Raw genomic sequence first — 25,201 nt, forward strand, 5'->3', positions numbered from 1 at the left:
ATAGAGAACCCACTTCATCTCCTCTCAATGTTCTTTCCCCGGGTTTTCCATTAAGCGACTAACAATACGAACAACGTGAGCAAGATGGGGTCGCTTACATACCATGACATACATTAGGCTCCCGATAGCACTTGAATATGGGGTATTTTCCATTTTCATGTTTTCCTCCTCGGTATTCGGTGATATATTTGAGAGGAGTTTGAAATGAGTAGTTAATGGCTTTTGAACTGCCTTAGTGTTAGACATCCTAAACTTGGCGATCACTTTTTAGAGGTATTCACTTTGAGACACGAACAAAGAGCTTTTCTCCTGATCTCGCTCAATCACCATCCCCAAAATTTTCTTTCACGCATCCATATCCTTCATCTCGAACTCACTCCCTAAAAAACTCTTAACCTTTAGAACCTCTTGCATGTTTCGTGATGTGATTAACTTATCATTCACGTATAAAAATAGGAAAATCCCGCAACCATCAACCCACTTGACATAGACACAACTATCGAAATTGCTCCTCACAAAATCGTTACAAACCTTGAACTCATCAAAGCACAAATACTATTGTCTTGGGAATTGTTTCAAACTATAAAGCGAGCGTTTATGGAGACAAACCTTGCCATCATCATTGGGTTTGACGAACCCCTCGGGTTATGTCATAAAGATCTTTTCCTCCAAAATTTCCAATGAATAAATGTTGTCTTCACTTCCATTTGATTGAACTCTAAGCCAAACTTATTCACTTGAGCGATCAACACATGAATGGGAGTGTTCTTCACTACCGGGGACTAGATCTCGTTAAAGTCGACCCCTTTGCGTATATGAAGCCCTTAGCTATCAATCTCGCCTTAAATCTTGGCTTGTTACTACCCTCTACACTTTCTTTGCACTTGAACATCCACTTTGAATCAACTACCCACTGATTCTTGAGTTTGTCCACCAATTCCTCTATTTCGTTTTTATTAAGCGATTACATATCCTCCGTCATAGCACGCTTCCATTCGATTCTTCTTGCTTTCCATCATTTCTCTAAACGATCTCAGCTTTGAATCTTGTACCTCAATTGCCACAAGGAATTCAAAGGCCACTAAATCGGAGTAGCCATATCTCTTTACAACTTGGGTTGTCCTACGGTCCTATCTCACGCTACTGGTAGGAGCTAAGGTTCTCTTTCGGATCTGTACATACCTCCTCTTTTTGACCGTTTGTTTTATCATTATCATTAGCCTCACCCATGTCTATAGATTCTTTAGTAATCCCTCTTAGGAACACCACCTAAAATTCGGTCCTCTCTTTAGAAACTTCTCCACCTTCGACGGTCTATATTGCTCCATAATAGGACTCGGTTTCCCTAAAGACCACATCATGGCTAATGATGCACTTGGTCATATCTTCGTCCTTGTAAAATAGTTACCAGCCCTTTACTTCCTTAGGGTATCCAATGAACATATTCTTCTTCGCTCTAAAATCAAGATTTCCATTCCGTTGGTGAATGTAAACCACACACCCAAATACCTTAAGGTTGTTGAGTTTTGGAGGAGCGTCATTTCAAACTTCTTCTGGTGTCTTGCATTCTAATGTCGTCGATGTACAACGATTGATAAGATAAGTCATAGTGTTAACCGCCTCACTCCAAAACCGTTTCGGTAGACCATCCTCAAACAACATATGTCGGGCACACTTAAGTAGCGTTTGTTGATTCGCTCCTCTAAGCAATTCTATTGCGGTGTCTGTCGGACATTTTTTTGACGAACCATCCTTTCTTCCCGTATAAACTGATTGAACTCCTCGCCTAAGTACTCCAAACAATTATCTATTCTGAGATTTTTAACATTCTTCCTGATCTAAGTTTCTACCATCTTTTTCACTCCTTGAATTTGGAAAATGCTTCATCCTTTTGCTTCAAGATGTATACCCAAACCATGTGTGAACAATCATCAATGAAGGTGATAAAGTACCGACATCCACCTGGAGTTACAGTCCTCGCCAACCCCCACAAGATTGAATGAACATAATTGAGCGTCTCACAAGTCACCTCAACAATTCACCTAAACTTCACTCTAGTAGCTTTACTATATATGTATTTCTCACAAAACTCCAAATTATCAAGTATGTTTTTGCCAAAATATCCTATCTTACTCAACTCTTTAAAACCCCTCTCACTCACGTACCCCAATCTCTTATGCTATATACTTGTGGGCGATACATCTCAAGGCTCTACCACTATCATCATATCATCAACCAAGGTGTTTCCTTAAAAGACGTAAAGACTCTTCTCTCACATACCTATCATTACCACTAGCGAACCCACTGTGACTCTAAATATGTTCTTCTCACCCTTCTATGCAAAACTAAGTTGATCTAGTAAGCTGAAAGAGATTAAATTCCTCCTAAGGTCTGGGACGTGTCGTTCGTCCATCAATATTCACTCAATTCAATCATACATCTTCAAACGCACTATTCCGATCCCCATCACCCTACAAAACTTGTTGTTACCTAACAAAATCTAGAAAACCAAAATTTTCTCATAGGTCTCAAACCAATCTTGTTACGTGTCATATGGAACGAACACCCAAAATCCATAATCCAACGATTTGTGGACTAATTAGTAGAGACAACGAGAATATCCACACCTTCGTACCCATTCTTGACCTCTTAAACAAACGTCGCTTCTCCACTCTTCTTTTTTTCGTTACTCAAATCTGGATAATCTCAATTAAAATTCTCCTCCTTGTCACAATTGTAGCAATTAGTAGATTTCTTCCCGAGAGACTTCAAATTTCTCTTCTTCTTGCTTTTATTTTCAATCCTCTTGGCTCTCCCTCAAACCAAAAGTCCATCTCCACTTACATTACTCTATTCATTCTTCTTCTTTTAGTCCTTTGATCACAACGCACTCATCACATCATCGAGGGTAAGCTCCTCCCTTCCATACTCGAGTATGTCAACGAACATCTCATGTGACTTCGTTTATAAATTCAATAGCCTTAGCATCTTATCCTCATCCTTGTATTTATCTCTGATGTTTTTAAAATCAAATAGAATCTTAACACAATCGTTGAGATGCTTATGCATGTCCATCCCCTAAACCATTATAAACTTGGAGAATCTATGCTTGATGTAGCTTTGAGGCAAGAGTGTATTAGTCATATACAAAAACTCTAATTAATTCAGATCTATGTTGCCATCATGACACTAACAACCTCTTGCATCACCTTATCATTGAGACTAAGAATCAAGGCTTTATAGGCCCTTTCCAATACCTCCATCTTTTTCTTCGCGTCCATCATGACCGATAATTGCGATTCACCCTCAAGTGCTTCAGAAACTCCCATTATCGATATCAATCCTATAAGTCGACCCCATCTCAAATCTTTAAATAATTGACCGAATCAAGAAAACTCACCAAAAAATTGAATCGCGACCGCCTTATTCTAATTTGGCAATAATACTAGTTTGTGGTGAAAAACTATCACCCTAAGAATGAAAGAGAAATAATAGAAATCGTAGTGGAATGCAAAACAATAGCATAAAAATAAGAAAACATGAAATAATGACAAAAAAACTTAAATAGATTTCAACCAACAATGTCCTACGTCCAAATTTGGAGAATCGATTCAATAGATTTATAATAGGGATTACAAACTCTAACTCTCTCTGTTTGTTTTAAATTTTAGTCTCACAAACTCTTCCCGTTTACAATATATGTATTTATAAAGGCTTTTAGAATTCATACTTAGGGTAAAAGAACATATGATATTTTTGACATTTCCACCATGATATGATCTCGTGGCGATTTAGTTGACATTTTCATAATAATACGATTTGATTGACATCTTCACCATTTTGATTTCATGCCTTTTTGAATCCAACAAATAATCACATATATATTCTTTTTCCTTTTTGTACCTAACATTGAGACACATTAAATTGAGCCTCAAACCCTAGGCTCAATGGTATTGCACATTCAATCGCTAAATGTGCAAAAACAATCGAAGAACAATAGAAAAGATAAAAATCTCTTGATCAGAATGGTCCAGGAAACAGAAATAAAGAATTGGAAATATAACGAACTATAAAAGAAGCCAAGATCACATCAGAAGAGAGAAATGATCAATCACTAGAAAATTATAAATAACTCAGATAAATGAAAATAAAGACAAGGGTAGTAACAAATAAGATAATAATTAGTTGGTCAAGAATGTAACCGAAAACCAAGATGGAAAAATAGGGGATAAAAATGCAGAAGAGAAGAGGAAATCAGACTCAAGTAAAGATGAAGTAAGGTAATGCACAAGTAAAAGCAAAGTTGGAACAAGCAAAGTGGCAATAATTGATAACGCTGCGGGTAGTAAGAAAGATCCCCTAACATACTAATCAGAATCCTTTTTTTAGTTATGTTCTTGTAAAACTAAAGGGAAGCTTCTTAAGAGAGTCCTGGGAAACGTGGTAATCATTGCTCACAAATAGTCATCATCAAATGAAATAGTCCAGTCACCAATTGTGAAAAGAGTGTTAAATCGAAGAAAAAGAAGGGTGTTCTAATTGTCCCCGTCACATGCAAATAGAGAAAAAGTAAAAGTAAAATAAAGGTTTAGATTAACAGTTAAGAAAGTTGACGTTGATGCTAAGAAACAATATACTCACAAAAGTAAAAGGACATTACATAAAAAAAAAATTAATAATTATAATGTGAGCAAAATTATTTAAATAGTCTAAAATTAAACAAGGATTAAATTTCTTAATAATATTTTAGATGTGCATATTTTGTAATTTTTACATCCAAATAAATTTGTGACTATTTGAGATATTGATGATTATCACAAAAATAAAAATAAATTTAAAAAATAAATAAATAAGTCAGCCATTCAACAACATTGATATGCCGATTTTTTTTTTATGTATTTTTATTTAAGGTTAGAAATTCACAATATACCTCACCAACACTACAAAAAAAAATTGTCAAATCGCAACATATATGTTCAACATTTATTTTTTTAAAGCAAGTTATTAATAATCACAATCCACATTGCAATAAAAATTTGAAATTTTACAAATCTTAAAACTATATTTTCAACCAAAACGTTTTTTTTACGGAAAATATAATCGAGAAATATATATTGCAAAATATATCACTAGAAATGGAAAAATCTAATTTTTTTTCCTAAATTTCTATTGATAACTAAACTAGTTATAAGGAAGCCACAATATAATATTGATAATATCACTAACATATATTCACGTCAATGTTTGCAAATTATTTTGCAATAAAATATATTTGCATTAACTATTATAACAAATATTATATAAATAAGATTGGTATTATTATAAATTAAATTCTCAGTAACTGGAATAATATTGATAAGGAAATTTGTAATATATATTGCATTAACACAAATAAATAATTTATTCACAACTAGTACTGCAACTATATTATAATGTATTACAATAAACTATTACAATTTTATATAATAATTTTGTTAATATTTTTCGAAATATTCGTAATATAATAGCGTTAAGTTATTCATTAATTCTTATATATAATCTCGTCGCAACTATTTTTGCAATGGTATGATCTATTATTATTGGAAACTACATTGCATTAATGTTTATTGGTTTTGAAAATATTGTTTGACATATTTGTAATATACCATCATTATGTTTTGCATTAAACATTATATATCATCTTTGCGCAAAGAGTTCTGTAATTGTATGATATCATATTATTGCAAATTAAATGGCAATAATACTTAATAATTTTGAAAACATCTGTTTATAATCTATTAGTAATAGGTTTCGCATTAACAATTATAGATAATTTCTTAGCATTATAATGTGCATTAAATTATATGAATTTGTACACAAAACTTAATTTTTAAAATATTAATAAATATTCAATGCAAAATTAGTTGCGAGTCTTATTAAATTATTTCTCCTCGATTTCAATTTCACAATTAATTCGGCCAACCAAATGTGTCTTTTTCACTCCAACACATCATCATTTCACTCTCTTCATCATTTCATTATATCTTCCCTATCTTCCCTATCTTTAACATATCTTCCATTAATTCAATATTTCTTATCATATTATTTCTCTCTCTATCAAACTCTTTCTTTTTTATAGGATCGGCTTAATTAATAGAGACGGGGATCTGGCGATTGATGAAGGCTTATGAAAAACGGTTTGAAAAAAAATATTGTTAAGGATTTGATTCAATTTATATTCTACGCAAACCCTTGTAAACACTTTAAACAAAATCAAGTGCGGAAATGTTTACTTAGGTTTGAAGCTTAAGATGAAAAATGAGAAGATGATAGAAAAAAACAACACAACAGTTTATTTATGGATGTTCAGAGCAAATTCTCCTACGTCACCCCATCTTCCAACCACCGAAAGGATTCACTAAAATATGATTTGAATCAAATACAATTTGCACACACTTAGCTCACTATTGAATAGAACACACTCTGTTCAACTTACAAGATGAAGAATATCACTCAACTAAAGGATGCTTTGATTCTAACTCTCTTTTGATTAACACATAGTAAAGCAAGAAAGCAGCTAACAGTTTCTGGATATCAAAATGATCAATCAAATTCTCTCTGTAATTCAGGCTTGTTCGCTCTCTTGGTTCTGGCAGTTCTTCCGTTGTCCTTTAGAATCTTTAAATATGAGCAGGTACCAACGGTCGAATCTTCATAATGATACGTGACACTCTTCCATTGGAACACCTCCATTGTACACAGCAGACTCTGAATACAAGGATCGTGGCCGTACACAATAGGTAGTGCGCCGAATATTCTTCAAAGATTTACCTGCAAAACAAGTAGTGGGAAGGATATTCGCATATGTGTCATTAGTTAATTAGTTGCATCAGGCTGTCGTACTAATCTTCACAAGAAAGTGGAGCAGGAGTAACGAACAACTATAGCACGTGGGTAGGCGGGTGCTAGCTTCAAGCAGCTGCTTAAGCAAGACATTAGACGTATTTCAATTAGACGACCTCGTCTAATGAAATCAAACGTCCCCGTCTAATATCAGAATCCATTAGACCACCTGGTCTAATGGGATTAGACTTACGTCTACTTACAATCACTTCAGTCTAATCTGAAGAAGTTAGACTGCACGTTTAACTTTCACCAGTTAGACTGCACGTCTAACTTTCTCTTTCTATTAGACTGCACGTCTAACTCCACGAGTTAGACTACACGTCTAATTACGTTTCTACTTCAGACTAGTCTGAAGGAGTTAGACTACGCGTCTAGCTTTCTCTTTCTATTAGACTACACGTCTAATTACGAGTCCATTAGACTGCATATCTAACTCCATGAGTTAGACTGCACGTCTAATTACGAGTCCATAAGACTGCACGTCTAACTCCATGAGTTAGACTGCATGTTTAATTACGGATTCATTAGACTGCACGTCTAACTCCATGAGTTAGATTGTACGTCTAATTACGGATTCATTAGACTGCACGTCTAATTACGAGAATCTAAAACCAAATCGGTCTAATGATCCTCATTAGATCCAAGTCTAATGAAATTTGTTTTCAATACACCTGTATTAAAAACTATTAGACGCATATATAATCCATTCATCATTTCATCATCAAAATTCCAATAGTCAAACTATTTCAACACGTGGTCAAAATAATTTGACCCAACAATTCCCCCTTTTTGATGATTAGATTGAAACCTTTCATAGATAACAGTTTAAGCATTCATCATATAAATGTAGGGTAAAACTTGTTCATCCATCACACAAAACCACTTTCAAAAACCAATATTCCACAAACATAGTCAAAGAAACATAGTTTAAATCTTAATAATGTAGGAGAAAGGAGATTATTGTTCTTACCTTTTCACTCGAGGATCGTTGGGGAATCGAGTTCCTTCATAGCACATCCCTTCACTAGTTAGCAGGTTTTGAAAAGGAGGAAGAGCACGACCACCACGACCTCTTCCACTAGATCTCCCACCATGATCACCGCCACTCGTGCGACGTCCTCGATCACTACCAGATTTTCCACCACGACCACCACTACTGCTTCGGCCTCTACGATCACCACCGCTTCGACCTCCTCCTCTTTTGGTTGGCCTTGGATTTTTATCGTTGGTCGGAGCACGCTTAGATCTGGTACTGGTTGATAAATGTCAACTCTTTTACTGGGCTCACCTTGATTGATACGAGTCTTTTCTCTTTCAGCAATAGCTTTCACATTTTATTTCTCTTGAAACTTTCTTGCAATGGAGTCGACATACTACAACCTTTCACCATATGTTCTTCCCAAGCTTCCTTGAATTTCAACTAGCTGATTCTTGTATAATTCCATTGATTCCATGACCTCACAATGATTATCAAGATTGATTTGTCTTTCAAGACTCATCATTTCCGATTGACGACTGAAAAACTGTTTTTCAAATTTGGAGAAATTTAAATTTGAAACATGAGTCTCATACGTATTCTTCTTCAGTGTATTATCCAATTCTTTAAGTATTTTGACACATTCAGAAACTTTTTTTCTATCCTCTTTCTGGGTCTTCAAAATATTTACTACATGTGATCCCATAGCTATCACATTCGTCTGAAGAGAGGTAAGCAGAGATGTCATCGACTTCAGAAGCTTGGTACCATCTGTAGAGGTTCCTTCATTGGATGAATCATCTTGTGATTCTGATGCCCTGTTCTGAATGGGATTAGCATCGGTGTGAATCTGCAGGGATTTCTCGGGTTCACCCTTCTCTAACTCATTTTCAGTTTTATTCCGCTCTTCTTTTTCCATCTCCCTTTCTACTCTTTGAAATCTATCATACAGATTTCCCTTGTTGTGGAGAGCATGAAGAAAATTCTCATGAAGACTACCAGTAATAATATTAGGAAATAGAAGAGGCTTGACAGTTCTAGCATTTTGATCATGTTCCCCCTCAGACGAGGAACTCTCTTCTTCTGCATCTTTGTCTTTTGAGGGTTCCCCCTCAGATCTTGTAAACTCAGGCTAACTAACTTCAACCTCTTTTTCTTGAACTTCCTCTGTTCTGACAATAGGGGATATCACAACCTCTTTTTCATTTGTAGTTTGAATAGTCTCCACAAAAATTTCATTCTCCTGAGTTACAAGAGCTTGAACCAGCTCTTTAACAACAACTTCTTCTTGATTAACAAGAGTTTGTTCTAGCTCTTGAATGATCTCTTCTTCTTCTTCTAAGGATGGGTTCTCTTGAACAGTTTCCTTATTTAGCTCTATAATAGTGTTAGATAAAATTAGATCGGTTAAATAAAACTTAACAAAAACAAATCTCTTGTAGAGGAACAAGTAAAGAATTCAACCGGTCAAAGTACTCAACCGGTTAAGAAACTCAACCGGTCAAGCAATCAAACCGACCAAAAACCTGACCGAACAAGAAAGACAAGATTGGTCAAATCAGAAGGCCATAATCATTGAACAGTCGGTCAATCAGAAGATATAGAAAAACCGGAAGTCATCCGATTAACATAAACAACCGACGAGTACAAATAGATACTTCGGGTATTTGTTGAGAATGATACCAAAGGGACAGACTTTAGTATTGCCATATTCATACAAGTCTGAGGATAGTCTGCAGACTGCAGAAGACCGTCCTACAAGATCTTTCCACTCCAGGATAAATCAGAAAGGCAATCTTCCAAGTACAGGCAACTGTCCAACCGACAGTTGCCATATGAAGTAAAAGACAAACCTAGCCGGTTTGACATACACACTGGAAGACTAGACCGCCAAGTCTGAAGACTAGACCGCCAGGTCTGAAGAGTTGACCGCCAGGTCTGAATAACTGAACCTCTGCTCAACCAATCAGATTCAAGGAAATGAAATGTGACCGTTGGCACATTTCACCTATAAAAGAAGGAGCTGAAGAGGAATAAATGCGGTTACAAGTTCTGAGAATTTTCTATAACCTAAGTCAAAAACTGTGTTTCATCTCTCTAAGATTAAGAGATCATGTGTGTATTTACAATTTCGGTTAAAATTGTACGGGTGTTATCGAGCAGAAATAAGTCTCGATCGGATTGTGTTTGTGTATTCATTAGTGAATATCCTTCTCGCGGTTTCGAGAGGAGGGGTGACGTGGGAGTTTTATCTCCGAACATCCATAAAAACCTGTCTTGTTATTTACTTTCTGCCGGCTTAACATTCTAACCGATCTGCACTAACCTACTAATACCGCTCCAACCGATTCAACATCATCTAAACCGAATTACTAAGCTGCAAAACTGACCCATCAAACTCCAAACCTGTCTTATTCAAATCCGGTTCTGCCTATCTAGTGTGTGTGTTGCTTCAACCTGAAACAAACCAATTCCGCGTTTGAACTCGGTTCAAGGGTTTGTGACAGTTTGTGTAGTATTGAAACCCCGGTATTAATCTCTAACCGGATTAATCACCACCTTTGAGAGAGACGCACTGACCGGTCAGACCCCGGTTCCCTAGTCGCGACCTAGATCCTAACAATTGGTATCTGAGTAGTTAGTTTCAATACTCAAGCAAGCATGTCGTTCGATAGGCCCCCAATGCTAGAAGGTGACGACTTTGCCAATTGGAAGGTACGCATGCACCTGCATTTAATCACCATGGATGACGAGATGCAGTTCATTCTGGCTGAAGGACCGATAATAATTGATAAAGACAAAGATTGGACAGCTGAAGATAGGAGAAGAAATAATCTGGATAATCATGCTAGAAACCGCATCTCCAACGGTTTGGACATAAATACGTATTGCAAGGGCAGAGATTACAAAACAGCAAAGGAAACATGGGAAACCGTGATTCAGATTCATGAGGAAAATGAAAGAACCAAGGAAAACAAGATAATGGTGGCTACTCAGAAGTTTGAAAACATCAAGATGAGACCGGGAGAAACAATGAGAGAATACAGTGACCGGTTCACAGGTGTGATTGACGAGCTAGCAACTCTTGGTAAGAGGTGTGACAACAAGGAAGTCATCATGAAAGCGTTAAGATCTCTTCCAAGTGCATGGGACAAAAAGACAATGGTGATGAGGGAATCAAACTGCCTAAGCAAGATGAAGCTACACGATGTATTCGAAGATCTTAAGGCATATGAGTTTGAAATGAGATCTAGGACTGAAGAAGAAGTCTCAGCTTCAGCCTCAACCAGAGCATTGGTCATATCCACAGAACCGGTTGCTCCCGCACCGATCAGAACTGCTGAACAGTTCACCGAGGATGCCATGGTAATGCTTGCACAGAAATTCGGCAGATTAATGAAGAGAAGCCAACCGACAAACAACAACTATAACTACGGTGATAAATCCAATGTTAGATGTTATAACTACAATTGTTTGGGACATTTCAAGTGGGAATGCAGAAAACCGAGGAGAGATGACCGAAAACCGGACAATCAGAATCACCGAAATAACTATCAACAAACCGGTGAAGGAAGTGAAGTTCAGAAAGCACTGATAGCCGATGATGGAGGAAGCTTATGGGCTCACATCGACAGTGATGATGAACTCACCTGCCTTATAGAAAACGAGGAACAAGTATTTGACTCTCCTTGTGACGAATTCACTAAAGATGAGTTATTTAATGCACTAAATGATATGGTAGCAGAATATAAGAACCTATTTACACTTTTACCCAACTTTAGAGTCGACCCCATAGTACCTACCTTGACCGAACCAAAGACCATACAACCTGATGAAACCCTGGAAACCGAGGCAGCAATTGAACTATCCTCTGAGACCGAACAACTTAAGGAGTCAGTTCAAGAGTTGACCGAGGAGGAAAATGCCCGAATCCAGTATCGAATGGCCGCATGGAAAATATCTAGTGAAATGGTAAACAGAATGTGTACTTATAAAAGACACCCTAAGTGCATGTTTGGTCTAAGATATAAAAACAACAGATCCAACAACCGGAAACACTTCGACAAAATGAGGTTCACAAAGTATAATCTCCCCTTTGTAAGCTTTGTCAGAAGTTCCTTAACCGTTGAAGAGGAATTAAGTGCCTCATATCCGAAAGACAAACTAATCTATGTAGGTCCAACTGATTCTGAAAAATGGCTTCACCCTGAGAAAAGGAAAGCCAACCGGTTCAAAAGTAGGCAAACCAATTCACAACCGCATAGGACAAACCAAAGATCATCCCCACATAAGGCCTTCATAGGAAAGCAGAAAGACTCCAAACCGAGTGTAAGAAAATTAGTTAAAACATTGACCGGGAAAGTCGTCCGACTTGTCAAAGTCTGGATACCCAAGGGACTAATCGCTTGTGGACCCAAGTAAATGTGGGTACCAAATAGTTGTAAATATGTACATTTTACAGGATATGAAAAAAACGGATAGGAAACTCTGAATGGTACCTGGATAGCGGTTGCTCCAGACACATGACCGGGAACAACAATCTTCTAACCGACATCAGAATAGAAACCGGTGCATTGATCACTTTCGGTGACAACTCAAAAGGTAGAACTGTGGGCAAGGGTAAGATTGTCCATGGTAACTTAACAATTGACAATGTACTCTTAGTTGAAAACCTACATTTTAACCTGTTAAGCATTAGTCAAATGTGTGATGCTGGATACACTGTAGAATTTCTTAAACATGCATGCTTAGTTAAAAACTCTCAAGGTATCATACTGCTAACCGGAAATAGGTTAGGAAATATTTACAAGGTAGATTGGAAAAATAAAGTAGAATATCCTGTCTGCATGGTAGCTAAAACCGATCAAACCTGGCTGTGGCATAAAAGACTAAACCACTTAAACCTGAAAACTTTAATCTATATCCGCGGTAAAAAGTTAGTTGAAGGAATTCCTGATATAGTATTTAATAAGGATAAGGTCTGTTTAGCATGTCAAATGGGTAAACAAACTAAGTCAACCTTTAAAAGTAAATGACACATTCAATCTAACCGATGCTTAGATCTCCTTCACATGGACCTATTTGGACGAATTAGGGTCGTCAGCCTAGGAGGTATGCTTTACACTATGATAGTTGTTGATGATTATTCTAGGTATACATGGGTAATATTCTTGCCATCCAAATGTGAAACCGCATCAAATTTGATCACACTGCTTAAACGTTTGCAAAATGAAAAATCAACACGCATTAATAGCATTAGGAGTGATAGAGGAACCGAATTTACAAACAGTACTCTAAATGCATTCCTTGATGAATCCGGTATTAAACACGAGTTGTCTAGTGCTAGGACTCCTCAATAGAACGGCCTGGCCGAGAGAAGAAACTGAACTCTCAAGGAAGCCGCACGGTCCATGATAGCCGATTCGGGTATTGCCTAGAAATTCTGGGTTGAGGCTATCAATACCGCATGTCACATATAAAACCGGTCTCTGATCAACAAGTTTCACAACAAAACACCTTATGAGGTATACTTTGATAGGGTTCCTAACCTTAGGTATCTTAAGATTTTCGGTTGTAAATGCTACATTCACATAAATGGAAAAACCTATCTATCTGCTTTTGATGCAAAATCAGATATTGGGATCATGTTAGGTTACTCAACAGTTAGTAAAGCATATAAAGTGTATAACACTATAACTTTAACCGTGGAGGAATCACTTCATGTTGTTTTCGATGAATCGGTTGAAAGAAACACTGCATCATGCTTTGATGTACACAACAAATTGGAAAATAACAATATCCACTTTGATAATGAAGATGAAATTCCGGTTTTTAGACGGTTTGTCCATGACCAAATGGGTAATGATGAAACCCAGCGGATCAAGCTGTCTCACGGCAGGAAGCTGACACTTCGGTTCAAACCGAGGAAATCGGTCGGTCTGACACTCTTGTTCAGCCTACCGATATGTCTAGCCTTGATCAAGTAAACGATGATTTGGTAGACGCTCCTAAACCGAAACTCAAAAGGAACACAAATCATCCTCCTGAACTAATTATAGGCGACCCTTCGGAACCCGTTCGAACTAGGCGACAAATCCTGGAGGTATACTACAATTACGCCTTTATATCCCAGATTAAGCCGAAAAGAGTGGATGAAGCATTGTCAGATCCGGATTGGATCTTGGGAATGCAAGAAGAGTTAAACCAGTTTGAGAGTAATAAAGTCTGGTACTTAGTATCTAGACCGAAAGATCAATCGGTCATAGGAACAAGATGGGTATTTAGAAATAAGCTCAATGAAGACGGTTTGGTCACGAGGAACAAAACCAGATTAGTGGCACAAGGATACAAACAGGAAGAAGGCATTGATTTTGAAGAATCATTTGCCCCTGTAGCTAGGATTGAAGCTATTAGGATTTTTCTAGCTTTTGCTGGATTCAAAAATTTTAAAGTTTTTCAAATGGATGTTAAAAGTGCATTTTTGAATGGTGACCTACGTGAAGAAGTATATGTTGAACAACCACCCGGTTTCAAAAATGCTGAACTGTCCAACCATGTATACCGCCTAAACAAAGCGTTGTACGGCTTAAAGCAAGCTCCTAGAGCTTGGTATGATACACTAACCGCATTCTTGTTAAAACATGATTTCACCATCGGTTTGGTGGACAAAACACTATTTAAATTTGAGAAAAAGGAACATATCCTACTTGTTCAAATATATGTAGATGATATCATCTTCGGTTCAACCGATCCTAAGCTATGTGATAAATTTTCAACCCTGATGACTAACAAATTTGAAATGAGTATGATGGGAGAATTAAGCTTCTTCCTAGGCCTTCAGGTCAAGCAACTCGAAAAAGGAACCTTCATAAGCCAACCCAAGTACACTAAGGAACTTTAAAGAAATTTGGGATGGACACGTGCTCATCAGCCTCTACTCCAAAGAGTTCATCAGTCAAACTGGACAAGGATGATGACAGTCAAGCAGTAGACCTGACAGCTTACCGAGGAATCATCGGTTCTCTCCTATACCTGACAGTAAGTAGACCAGATATATTATTTGCGGTCGGTGTGTGTGGAAGATTCCAAGCTAATCCAAAACAGTCTCACTACACAGCCGCAAAGCGAATCTTGAAATACCTAAAGGGAACTCCTGACGTCGGTTTGTGGTATCCAAATGACTCATCTTTTAACCTCACAAGTTACTCTGATGCAGACTATGCAGGTTGTAAAGTTGATAGAAAAAGTACCAGCGGAACATGCCAATTCCTAGGTGATCGGCTTGTTTCATGGCACAAGAAGAAACAGACATCGGTGGCCACATCAACCGCAGAAGCTGAATACCTGGCAGCCGGAAGTTGTTGTTCACAACTTCTTTGGATCCAACAACAATTGAAGGATTTTGGTATCACAGCCGAAGAGTCTCCAATTTTCTGTGATAATACAAGTGCCGTAGCAATCACCTACAATCCGGTTCTACACTCTAGAACCAAGCACATTGACATAAGGCACCACTTCATTCGGGAACATGTCATGCTGAAGCATATCCGTCTGGAATACGTATCAACAGATCAACAAGTAGCTCATATCTTCACAAAGCCTCTGCAGGAAGCTAAGTTTTCTCAATTTAGACTCACACTTAGTTTAACCGATATTAATCAACTTATCTCTAAAAATGTTTAAAAGGGAAATCGGTTCGGACAGACAAAACCGGTAGTTCCTCCTAAATTGTCGGATTACAAATTCACCAAGGTATCTATGGAAGAACCGCTTTGTCTATCAGTTAGAGTAAACCGATCGGTTACTTAGTGCACGCACCAACTAACCGCATCAGGACGAATGACTGAAAACCAACCGGTTTAGAAATAGTTTACTTCGGATTATTTGGCCTCCAAACAAAAGTGGAATAATTATCTGTGTTTAAACTTATCTGTTATGAAAAACTACCTTTTCAAAGTAAAACGGTCATACCTCGAAAGACGTGAAGATACGATATCTTTCACCGTCCAGGCCTATGACTCACATCCTAGGTTGTAGACATGCTTATTTCATGCAAAATGCATTACCCTATAGTTAATAGACATCATTACCTGCGACACACTGGATAATACTATCATCCCTCCACTAATATATAAGTTAGGAAAACCTTAAACAAAACAATCACAAGCTACAACTTATCCTCTTACTAAGACAAAATGTCTCAGTTTCCAAACATCCTTCAAGTGGATTTCGATTCAGCTCAAGGTACTGAGCATTATGAAGTCTTCAAGATGATTAAGTCACTTGAAGACACCGGTCTCAAACACTTTCTAGATGACAAATATGTCATCTTCCCAGAAACAGTCCTGGAATTCTTCTACAATGCCAGGGTTTTCCGAGGTACTCCTCACTTCGACACTCACATTCAGTCCAAGGTGGGAGGGACTGTGTTTGATTTCAAAAAGTGATTTCGCCAGATGCTTCGACCTTCCTAAGCAAGGGCTCACCGATTTAAACGTTCCGCTGACCTAAAGGCCGAAATCGCCTTAAGCTTTGCTTGGTCAGACCGCCCGATTAATGACCACGGTGCCACATCATCGCTGAGAGCTGAGTACCAGCTTCTCAACGATGTCATCGGTCGAGGCATCCTAGATTAGGATGTGACCAATACCTACTGTACCGCAGTTTTTAACATGATGTCTGCCATAACCACGGGTACGTTAGTCAACTGGTCAAGAGTGTTGTTCGATGTCCTAATATGGATGATCGGCATTCGTGCAATCGGCCTCGTCCCCAAGATAAGCTTCCTACTTCTGGAACTTGGGGTTCCACTCTGTCCGGGAGAAGGGTTGAACCAGGCACATGTCATCACCAAAGAGGTCACCGACTCATTCTATGAGCGGTTTGAAAAGGCCTGGAAAAGGAAGAACCGCCACATCAACTCCAACGGAAACTAAGTCATTCCTTCCTACAACCGGTCATTTTGTTGTACGCACCGGTTGTATCAGTGTCCCACTATATCATGATCATCTCGGCTTAGTCTATGATATTTTCGGTTTTCATTATTTACCTTTCGGTTTCTTGTACTCTCCTTCATTAATGATAAGTAACTTTCAACTTCCAACTACATGAGTAATTACTATCTAACAAGCTTAGTTACTTTCCAACTAGATTCTCTACCTTGAGCTCCGCAACCGGTCAAAAGTAACTCCTTCCCAAGGAGATTTGGAAACATAAATATTCCCTTCATAAATGAGACAAAACTGAATTTCAGTATTAAATGTTGCTATTTTCCCTCCAATTTCAGATCTATATAAGGAACCCCACCTTATCAACTCACCACACCCTAAAATCAAAACTTCTTGAACTCTCCCTACCTTGGCAAAATCTCAAAACATGTCGAGCCGAACTCTAAGGAACTTCTTGAGTATCGATTTCGATTCTTGCATGGAATATGATGATCTAGAGACAAAGGAACTCATGTTTGAATCATTAATCGACACCGGTCTTCGTGATTTTCTCGAAGAATCCGGACCCATACTCATTCTGGACGTAACCGACTTCTTCAACAATGCCTCTATGAGAGGAGATTTCATTGTTTCCTCAGTGAGAGGCCACTTCGTTTTTCTGGACGAAAACGAACTCGCTCAAATGTTCAATTTACCCACTGAAGGGTTTTCCGATTTCCCAACCAGGGTGGGAAGCGCAGTAACCGATTAATCGAAAATGTTCTTCGGAACCGAGGTGCCGGTGGAGAACCACGGGCTGAAAACCCGCCTTGCCCACCACATCCAACTCCTTTACGAGATTGTCAACCGATCCATCATCTGCCAATCTCAAACCAACACTACTCCAAGAAGGTTTTTGACATAATGACCTACATTGTCAGCAATACACCCATAAATTGGTCATCGGTTATCTACCAAAACCTGAGGACTATGGTGGAGACCCAGAAATGTCTCGGTTACGCTCCTCACCTAAGCCGGCTCTTTCTTAAGTACCGTCCAGAATTTGGACCAGGTACACCGGCATCCCCATCGAATGTTCTCGATAAGGATGGGGTGGAGGTCAAACTCTCTAGAATAGTCATTACATAATTTGTATTTCTATGTATTCTAAACCGATCGGTTTCTATCATGTATCTTTCCTTTCAATGAATATCTAATTTTTAAGTTTGTTAACCGGGTCAAAAATCGCAACATTAGAATATCTATCTAACTAACCGGTTAATATCGATAAATTACTTCGTTGAAAAATCCAGTCAAACTCGAAAACCGCATCATCGCGGTTAATAAACCGCTTCATTTAATAAACGGTTACAAGAAGAACCGCTTCATCGCCGGTTAAATAACCGCAATGAAAAACACGCAATTAAAATTGCCGCTCAAAAACTTTGGAGGGAAAATTCTCGCCCATCTCTTCCCGCTCATAGGTTCCCGCCCATGGTTTTCCCGTTCAAAGTCTTTGGAGGGAAAGTTCCCGCCTAATCGTGATGGGACGGTTCGCGGCGGTTGGAATTCCAAACCGCGACTATAAATAGAGTTCTTAGTCATTTTCTTTCATTCTCACGCGAATTGGCTTTCTCTCTCTAGTTTTCAACTTTCTCAACTCTCTCAAACCTTTACTCTCTTGATCTCTCCGTCCTATTATCGAAGATGGGTCGCGACTCAGTGCTGTTCAAACACATCATCCAAGTCGATTTCGAGGAAATCCGGGCAAACGGTTCGGCTCAGGCAAAGCAGGTGTTATCCCGGATCTCCGGGTCCTGTCTCGAACACTTTCTGGGCGGGCCATTCGTATTATACCAGGATGAGGTCAACGAATTCTTTCTAACCGCATTCTTGACCGAAGGAACAATCATCGGAACCGTATGCGGTCAACGGATCGAACTGACGGAGAAGTCGGTTGCTGAGATACTACAGCTGACATCCGAGGGGAACGACTTCTCGGTGTCCATGGAAGAGGAACCCTTCCAGGCAACTTGCTAGGTTCTTTCGGAAACAGCGGTTCATATCGTGGTATCCGGTAAGAAATCATCTCTTCAACCGGAGTATAGACCACTGTGTGACATATTCACAAAATCGGTCAAAGCAAAAGGAGGAAACTTTGACAGCCTCACCCGGGCTAAGATTGAAATGATTGTCGGTTTGGTCAACGACATCAAAATCAACTGGGCAAAGGTTGTTTTCACAAACCTATGTGAGATGGCGGATCCGACATCCACTCGGTCATGGGGATACGCCATCCCACTTGGTAAAATAATGCGTCACCTCAACATTAACACCGGTCCTGGTGTTCTCCTCGCCCCCAATAAAATTATAAAGTCTCATCAATTCAAGGACAAGAAGGGCAAAAGGAAGGCCTCCGGTTCTATAGGTGACCGAAAGAAGAAGGCAACTAGTAAGAAGGCAGCTCCGGTTAAAGAAAAATCCGGAAGCAAGAAAGATAAACAACCAACCGGATCGGCTAATCCACTGTCCGACACCCCCAACACTGAAGACTCGGCATCCAGCTCTAGCCGAACCGCTTCACAAAATACCGGAGGAGATCAGTCCGATAAGGGGAAAGGACCGATAGTCGAGGAACAATCGGTCAGACATGATGATGATGATGCCGGTTCGGACGGACTTCGGGAGGAAGAATCCGCGGATGAAACAACATTGCAAACGGCCGAGGAGCTCGTCAGTAGAATTATGGACGAGATACATCAGTAGGCTCGCGCGGCAGCCGACGTGTACTATCAATGGGTCCTGCACCGGCATCAGATACTCTACAAAAATATGCTACCGGATCTCACCGTTAGCTAGAAATTCGAGAAGTTAGTTGAAATGGAGGAGGAGGTCATCGGCCTCACAAAGACTCAAGACGTCACGACCGCTCTAGAACGAAGCAAGATGGTCGAACCGCGTGCTCGGATACAAGGGCTCACTGAACACATTCAACGCCTCTAAGTAAAGCATGTTCTAGGGACACCAGACTCTCAACTTGAACTTTTGGTGTTGAATTTGCTAGCGGTCAATAAAAAGGACCTGACAGGAGCGGCTTGAAGCAGAGCCCGACCACCAAGAAACATCGAACTTATCCAGATCCCCTCCTGATAATGATGGCGGTCAGAATCTGTCCGATAATGAGAAATCCTCCCCTCCACCGGATCAGAATGTCAACGTAACCGAAGTCAGGACGGGTACACCAATCACTGACCAGCGAGCATCGATTCAAACCGGGGATTCGGAACCGGCCATAACGGAAGAAAGGGTAAATGCCCTCATCGAAGAATTTTTTAATGACGCGGTTCAGCCATGGAAAAAGAAGATCAAAGAAAATGCGGCTAAAGCCATCGAAATGGCCGAGACAACAAAGGATGATCTAAAATCCGCGGTCGACTGGATCACGTCTGTTGAAACAAATTACGGTAATACGGATCAACTGTACGGCGGTCATCTTGACCGAACCAAGGCATTGGAAGAGATAACTCCGAAGCTGGTGACCGACCTCGCTTCGGTCAGCCAAAGGGTCGCTATGATGGAACGGTCTCAAGAAACGACCGATCAAAGATTGACGAAGGTCGTTGAGGACTTGGCTCAATCCGGTGCCCAAACCGGATCTGATCGTGAGAGGGTAATGACCCTTGAAGAAAAGAATGCCAAGCTTGAAGCCGATCTCAAAGCGGTCACCGAACAGGTGACGGAATTAATAGTGGCTAAGCTGGCTGCCGACAAGGCACTTGAGCAGGCCAATGCTCTCGCGGCCCAAAAGATCCAAGATGCACTGGACGAGCAGACCCAGATACAGAAGGAAACGGCAGAGGCAGATGCGAACATAGCCAGACATATGCAAAATATAGAGAACAGTGCACCAGCCATAGCAACGGGCATAGAGGCTCAACAAGCCAAAGATGCTACCCGGCTAAGGGTCCAACATGAAACGTATAATAAGTTCGCCAAGGCTCACAAGCAGTCCAAGACGGTTGCTTCCCCTTCCGTTCCGGTTACACGAAAGAGGAAGGCTGCTGAGAAAAGGGTGGCAATCACGATACTGTTGGACAGAGTCACCGATACTGTTGTTGAACCTCAACTTAACCCGGTCTTGCAAGCCGAGGAAGATTTCGAGGAAGATGTCGAGCCGCAACTCAGAAGATAGTGGTGTTTAAATGCGGTTCCAATTAGAACGTTCGGTCAACCGATCTCTCCTCTCACCGCCACCTCAGGCTGTCAAGGATCCTCATCCAGACCGGTTCAAGCGGTCAAGGGAAAGGCCACCGATGAACAGCTGGAAAAATTACTGCCGTCCAGAGCGAAGAAATAGGGGCCTTATTTACTTTACTTACTACTTTACTTTATTTACTTACGATTATTTCGGTTTAATATATATAGTATTTTTGCCTTAGCATATTTCTTATATATATATCAAGTAATTTTTGGAAACCAGCATACGATTGCATTCTTACAAAGTTTTGAATATTTTAAATAAAATAATCAAAAAGGGAGAAATTGATAAGATAAAATATAAAAAATTTCAAAATTTTTCTCCAAATTTTCCAAAATTTTTCGAAAAATTCTCCCAATTCAGTTTCTAAAAATCCGGCCAAATAATCTCTTAAAAACAAAACCGGCCTACATTTGCATTCTTACATGATTTTGAATATTTTAAATAAAATAATTAAAAAGGGAGAAATTGTTAGATAAAATTAGATCGGTTAAATAAAACTTAACAAAAACAAATCTCTTGTGCAGGAACAAGTAAAGAATTCAACCGGTCAAAGAACTCAACCGGTTAAGAAACTCAACCGGTCAAGCAATCAAACCGACCAAAAACCTGACCGAACAAGAAAGACAAGATCGTTCAAATCAGAAGGCCAGAATCATTGAACAATCGGTCAATCAGAAGCTATAGAAAAACCGGAAGTCATCCGGTCAACATAAACAACCGACTAGTACAAATAGATACTTCGGGTATTTTTTGAGAATGATACCAAAGGTTGCCATATTCATACAAGTCTGAGGACAGTCTGCAGACTGCAGAAGACCGTCCTACAAGATCTTTCCACTCCAGGATAAATCAGAAAGGCAATCTTCCAGGTACAGGCAACTGTCCAACCGACAGTTGCCATATTAAGTAAAAGACAAACCTAGCCGGTTTGACCTAAACACTAGAAGAGTAAACCGCGAGGTCTGAAGACTAGACCGCCATGTTTGAAGAGTTGACCGCCAGGTCTGAATCACTGAACCTCTGCTTAACCAATCAGATTCAAGGAAATGAAATGTGACCGTTGGCATATTTCACCTATAAAAGAAGGAGCTGAAGAGGAATAAATGCGGTTACAAGTTCTGAGAATTTTCTATAACCTAAGTCAAAAATTGTGTTTCATCTCTCTAAGATTAAGAGATCAAGTGTGTATTTACAATTTCGGTTAAAATTGTACGGGTGTTATCGAGCAGGAAATAAGTCTCGATTGAATTGTGTATGTGTATTCATTAGTGAATATCCTTCTCGCGGTTTCGAGAGGAAGGGGTGACGTAGGGGTTTCATCTCCGAACATCCATAAAAACCTGTCTTGTTATTTACTTTCTGCCAGCTTAACATTCTAACCGATCTGCACTAACCTACTAATACCGCTCCAACCGATTCAACATCATCTAAACCGAATTACTAAGCTGCAAAACCGACCCAGCAAACTCCAAACCTGTCTTATTCAAATCTGGTTCTGCCTATCTCGTGTGTGTGCTGCTTCAACCTGAAACAAACCACTTCCGTGCTTGAACTCGGTTCAAGGGTTTGTGACAGTTTGTGTAGTATTGAAACCCCGGTATTAATCTCTAACCGGATTAATCACCACCTTTGAGTGAGACGCGCTGACCGGTCAGACCCCGGTTCCCTAGCCGCGACCTAGATCCTAACAAACAGGTTGAGCTAGTAAACGTCTTTCTTCTGCAGAAAGATTTCCAAATTCTATCAGAAGAGCAGCAGCTTGCTCATTTGTATCAACATTATTTAGAGACATTCATTGGTTCGTCTTCATCAGAGAAAATACCAAAATAGCTCACTCCTAAGCAGTTAGCTCCATCAATGTATCGAGTGACTACAGAAAGATAGTCAGTCATGATCTCGTTTAATCTCTTTAAGACTTTTACTTCCACTTCAGCACCTTTCTCAATAGGGTTAAAATTGGCTTTTCTGGCTTCAAGGATGGGGAATAAAGCTCTTCCTCTCAGACAAGTTTTGATAAGATCTTTTGTTTTCAGAGCTTTCGACACCTGCGGAGTTTTAGCCCATTTGAGAACCTTCTTTTCATCTGCTACACGCATGCTCCATTGACTACTTATTCCTGAACCCGTGATGACCTCATCATACTAGATAGATAATCTATTCTGAAACCAAGAGTCAAAAATTTCCATCTTCTCAGCAGCAATAGCCTTGACTTGATTCATCATGAGGTCAACAATGCATGTTGCCTCAGAAACATCTTCACTTTGTTCAATTACAACATTTTTCCCTTTTCCAACAACCTCAACAGGTTTTGGAGAGGGTCTTGATTCACCAAAAATGATTCCACATGATTGTCTTGTGGAGCGCATCAATTCATAAGCAGATACAGGTTTCTTGAAGAGTCTAGGAGGAAGCTCACCTCGAATGACTTTCCCGGTAACAATTGAATCTTTCAAAATGGGGTTAGTGGAGGGAGGTTCTCTGACAAAAACATAGGATTCCTTTTCAGCATTGTCACCAGCCACAAGGGTAAGAACTGCACCTTGTTTTGGTTGAGCAAAGTCTGTAGCACCAGCGGCTACTTGATCAGGTTGATGAACAGGAGACTCAAACCTGTTAATATTCTCAATATTTGGACCAGCTGACTCAACAGTAGGCCCAGCAGCAGATTCCTTTTCAGGAATAAAAACAAATTTATCCTGTTCCATCACAGGAACATCAAATTTAGGCACATAGACCAGGGGTAGAGAAGAGGTTACCTTCGATGACGCCTTCATCGATTTAGACGCGCAGGGCGCCTTTGACTTGTCACCTTTTGGGACAGATGACCTTGAAGATCTCCGCAACTGACTGGCAGCTGGAGACAGGGGAGACATGGGAAGGGTGGCAAGTTCAACTAGACCTTGCATGATTCTGGAATAACCTGTTTCAGAATCCTTCTTTGAAGAGCTCCTTAGGCTAGTAGAACTAGCCTTTAATCCGTTGACTATTTTAGATCTCTTTGCTCCCGTCGACAGGATGGAAGCGGTTGGCTGTTTAGATCGGGTAATCGATTTTTCACCTGTCTATTGACTAGAAGCACCAGAAGGCGATTCTTTAAGATTCTTCATTTTAACTAGAGTGTTGGCGACTATGAACGCAATATACACCCTATTTGTGTTGATCGGTTGAGGTTCACCCATTGGAACCCCCAAATGCTCTAACAAACTACTTAGTTGAGCAGCGAACGTTATATTTTCCTTATTCTCCTGATTGATGGAGAAACATAGATTCTAAAATAATGTTAAAGCCCAGTTTACCTGGATTCCCTTTGAAATGGCACACATATAGTCAAATCGATCTTGACTATAAATGTTGAATGAACCAGCCTTCCCCTGAAGCGCTTTTGCCACCATATTATTTAGCAAAATAAACTGTGGTTTAAGGACTTCCTTACTTCCATTTATATGAATCGTCGAGCCATCAGCAGATAAAACCTTCTTCATCTCTTCCCTTACTTCCGATGACAAATCCCTGTTGAAAGTATAACCCTCCGACGGAAGTTCGAAGAACTCCGCGTACAAAGCTTCGTCGAAAGATATTTCCATCCCGTTTACAGTTGCTAAGATGAAATCGTTCACCATTGTTGCAGATTTAAAGAACTCTCGAACTTCCTTCTCGTCAAAGATGAAAGGACCGCCAAGATATTTTCCGAGACCGGAATACTCAAGGGTTCTGAACATGTCTACCACGTCCGACTGATTGAAAGTGTAAACTGATGGAAAATCCACCTGCAAAGTACAATGACGTAGCATGATTCTCTTGTTCACCATTTTCAGTGGAATATGAACAGACACGAGATTAGCACAGATTTTTTAGAGAGAAAGGCTAAGAAATTTAGGGTTCTTAGAAGTCTTGAGAGATAAAAAGCTTTCAATTTCATGCAAAAATGTCCTTATATAGATCATGAGAAGTTAGGCAAGATAATTGTCGTTTTTCCTAGGGGTATGGCCCATCATTTAAAATTAGACGTCCTTTCCAAAGAGTCATCATTATAATGAGGGTATATTAATCATTCTCTTTTAACTTAAGAGACATGTGTCTTCAAGTTATTATGAGATGACTGTTTTAATGTTTGAGTGGGAAAATCAGATATCTCCTCACGTGGACAGTTGT

The 25,201-nt window shown here is 39.4% G+C and overlaps 1 protein-coding gene across 1 annotated transcript; it reads right to left on the reverse strand.

Annotated features, from left to right (window-relative positions):
• Positions 1-7,851: 7,851 nt before the first annotated feature.
• LOC124918508 (keratin, type I cytoskeletal 10-like) lies at positions 7,852-16,475 on the reverse strand. Its single transcript, XM_047458624.1, has 5 exons — positions 16,358-16,475; positions 9,003-9,238; positions 8,556-8,819; positions 8,266-8,408; positions 7,852-8,137 (listed from the first exon to the last, which is right to left on the reverse strand). The coding sequence occupies exons 1-5, from the start codon at positions 16,473-16,475 to the stop codon at positions 7,852-7,854; spliced, it is 1,047 nt and encodes a 348-aa protein (XP_047314580.1).
• Positions 16,476-25,201: the final 8,726 nt, after the last annotated feature.

Source organism: Impatiens glandulifera, unplaced genomic scaffold (genome assembly GCF_907164915.1).
Source record: "Impatiens glandulifera unplaced genomic scaffold, dImpGla2.1, whole genome shotgun sequence".
NCBI lineage: Eukaryota > Viridiplantae > Streptophyta > Magnoliopsida > Ericales > Balsaminaceae > Impatiens > Impatiens glandulifera.